Source organism: Populus nigra, chromosome 15, assembly GCF_951802175.1.
Source record: "Populus nigra chromosome 15, ddPopNigr1.1, whole genome shotgun sequence".
Classification (NCBI taxonomy): domain Eukaryota; kingdom Viridiplantae; phylum Streptophyta; class Magnoliopsida; order Malpighiales; family Salicaceae; genus Populus; species Populus nigra.
The window spans coordinates 2,040,106-2,043,287 of NC_084866.1; the positions used below are offsets into that span (position 1 = coordinate 2,040,106).

The 3,182-nt window shown below is 35.0% G+C and overlaps 1 protein-coding gene across 1 annotated transcript; it reads left to right on the plus strand.

The window, feature by feature from the left end:
- Positions 1-1,307: 1,307 nt before the first annotated feature.
- On the plus strand, positions 1,308-2,892 carry LOC133674528 (probable sugar phosphate/phosphate translocator At4g32390). Its single transcript, XM_062095689.1, has one exon. It carries the CDS (start codon positions 1,461-1,463, stop codon positions 2,508-2,510), a length of 1,050 nt encoding a protein of 349 aa, XP_061951673.1. The 5' UTR covers positions 1,308-1,460; the 3' UTR covers positions 2,511-2,892.
- Positions 2,893-3,182: the final 290 nt, after the last annotated feature.

A 3,182-nucleotide genomic window follows, 5' to 3' on the forward strand; every position in this document is an offset into this window, starting at 1 on the left:
AACCAAAGTAAAGTAAGATAATATTATTTTATTTTTATAAAAAAAATTAAAAAATCAAATTAGGTTTGATATTATCAATAATATTTATTTTGAGTTGATGTTTGGATATTTTTTACTTTGTTGAATTTCAATTAGACTCGACGAGATCAAATTTAATAACTTTACTCACAGTATATTTTGATAAATTAGGTATTTAGTGGTAATTTTCTCTCTCTAAGTGTGTGTGTTTATATATATATATATATTCGCTCGCACAATCCTAAAATGCTTTTAATGTTTCTTTTTTAAAAAAACATGTGTTATTAAATGCTAAAACATAACTTTTTATTTCCAATTTTAGAAGAAAAAATCTGTTACTCTGTTTAAACTTCCAATCAATAAATAAATCCTTTTTTTTTTTAAAAAAAAAGTAGAATTGTAATCAAAGGGAAAGGTGAAGGTTTATTAGGAAAGAAAATAGGCTTTTCGTGTTCATTTCTTTTTTTGAAGCAAAGGGTCGGTCACACTTCACTACTAAACACGCGCACGTCACACTAGTTTTGCAAGGATAGTCAGCACCGCAGACGATGCTGCCTCACGTGATGAGGAATTAAAAAAAATATATATTTTTTTGAACCATGAAATAGTAAAAGCTTGGATCAAGAGATTTGTTTTCTCTATGGTCTTAAGTTCGAGCCATGTGGTTGCTCATATGATAGCCACTGCAGGCTTACATAGTCGTTAACTTCAGGGCCCGTGAGATTAGTCGAGGTGCGTGCAAGCTGGCCCGGACACCCACGTTAAACTAAAAAACAAAAAATATATTTTTTTGGAACCGTTACTTCCCCCAAAACAAGCGTTTTTCCTATTTTATTTCCGAATCTAAGGACTTGATTGAAACTTCCAATTTTATTTTCACTCTCCTTATCTCCATGTCCAAAAAAAATTAGCCCTAGAAAATGGGCGTTTTTGCATTAAATTTAATTTAATGGGATCGTGGTAAAAATAATTATGTGATCAATTGAATTAATTTTTTTTTGCCTAAGAATGCTAAGAAAATAACTTTTTAGCTATAAAAAAATAATTATATTTTATTAATGTAAGTGTCGATCAGCTTGAAAATATTTAATGCTCAAAGATTTAGCATTTCTTTCATTTTTTTTAATATGAAGAACCCTACAACAAGTGATTAATCCTATTATTAAATACTATAAAGTAAAAACAATAAAAAATAAAAAATATTAGTAAAAATAAAAAATATTACAGAATTATAGTCAAAAGAAAAAAGCCCAAGCCCACAATCCATACATCAGGTAGAAGCGCACACTCGAAGATTGCCACCTCTCTCTTCTCTACATCAACAACCCCAAACCCTCTCCTTCTCCTTCTCCATCTCCACACCACCATTCTCTCCCCTGCCACACCTTTCCTCCCAAATCTCTCCACCGCCGTCCCACGGCAGCTTCACTAAATCAGCCAAAATGGGAAAGGGTGGATCCCTGAGTGACAGTGTTCTGAAAAAGATCTTGCTTTCCTACACCTATGTAGCCATCTGGATCTTCCTCTCCTTCACTGTTATTGTTTACAACAAATACATCCTTGACAAAAAGATGTATAATTGGCCATTCCCAGTTTCTCTAACCATGATCCACATGTCTTTTTGTGCCACTCTTGCTATCCTTCTCATTAAAGTTTTCAAATTTGTTGAACCTGTCTCTATGTCAAGAGATGTTTATCTCAAATCTGTTGTCCCCATTGGTGCTTTGTATTCTCTCAGTCTTTGGCTTTCTAACTCTGCTTATATTTACTTATCCGTTTCTTTCATTCAGATGTTAAAAGCCCTGATGCCTGTTGCTGTTTATTCTATTGGGGTTTTGCTCAAAAAAGAGAACTTTAAGAGTAATACTATGGCTAATATGTTGTCAATCTCTTTTGGAGTTGGGATTGCTGCTTATGGTGAGGCTAGATTTGATACTTGGGGGGTTATTCTTCAACTTGGTGCTGTAGCTTTTGAGGCTACAAGATTGGTAATGATTCAAATCTTGCTTACATCTAAAGGAATCACGTTGAATCCAATTACTTCTCTTTACTATGTGGCGCCTTGTTGTCTGGTTTTCTTGTTTATCCCATGGATTTTTGTGGAATATCCTGTTTTGAAGGAGACTTCAAGTTTTCATTTTGATTTTGTCATCTTTGGGACCAATTCTTTGTGTGCTTTTGCCTTGAATCTCGCCGTGTTCTTGCTTGTGGGAAAGACTTCGGCTTTGACCATGAATGTGGCTGGTGTGGTTAAGGATTGGTTGTTGATCGCCTTCTCTTGGTCCGTTATTAAGGATACCGTGACACCCATCAATTTGTTTGGCTACGGGCTTGCGTTCTTGGGTGTCGCATACTACAATCACGCTAAGTTGCAGGCTATGAAGGCAAAAGATGCACAGAAGAAGGCTCAGGAGGCTGATGAGGAGGCTGGAAGGCTGTTGGAGGAGAGGGAAGTTGAGGGAAATGTGAAGAGAATTGAATCGGAAAACTAACTTTTCATTATAAAGAGTTTATTTAGTTATAAGGATTGGATGAAGAGAGTATGAAAATAAGAGCAGAAGGGAGATATGGACTACAAAGGATTGGTGTGAAACGAAGGGAGTTTTGTGCTTCTGTTTGCCTTTGGTCATTCGGTATGTTGGTTTTAGGTTTATGTTTGTCATATGCTAGTTATGAGTCTTAGTCAGTTAAATGTTAGGGATTTGAGATCTGCATTTGCTGGCTTTGCCGAATCACATCTCTCAACAGAGGATGAATCTCAAATGCCTGTATTTTACTTTTTGTTTATTTTACCTCTTGATCATTTATATTACTGGTGTCGATGTAGGAACATCTTTTATTGATGAAGTTTTTTTAGTTCTTATTTATTCTTAATACTCTCTTCTTATGGATTTTTTTCTTTTCTCAACACAATGCTATTGTGGAGATGCTATGTTTATATCACAGGTGGATCCTATTGTGGTTTGAATCACATTTTGCTTTCTTTTTTGTGCATTGTGCATTGATCTGTGCAATTTTGCCAGTTGAAGCTGTGCATCTTCGGGGATGCGAAAATGCAATTTTGTGAACTGTGGAGTTATTTAGTAATCAATATAGACAAATCACTGTTTTTGCTAGGAAACCATTAATTTATCTGAAGTCAATTGCATGTGGATCAACCTTGT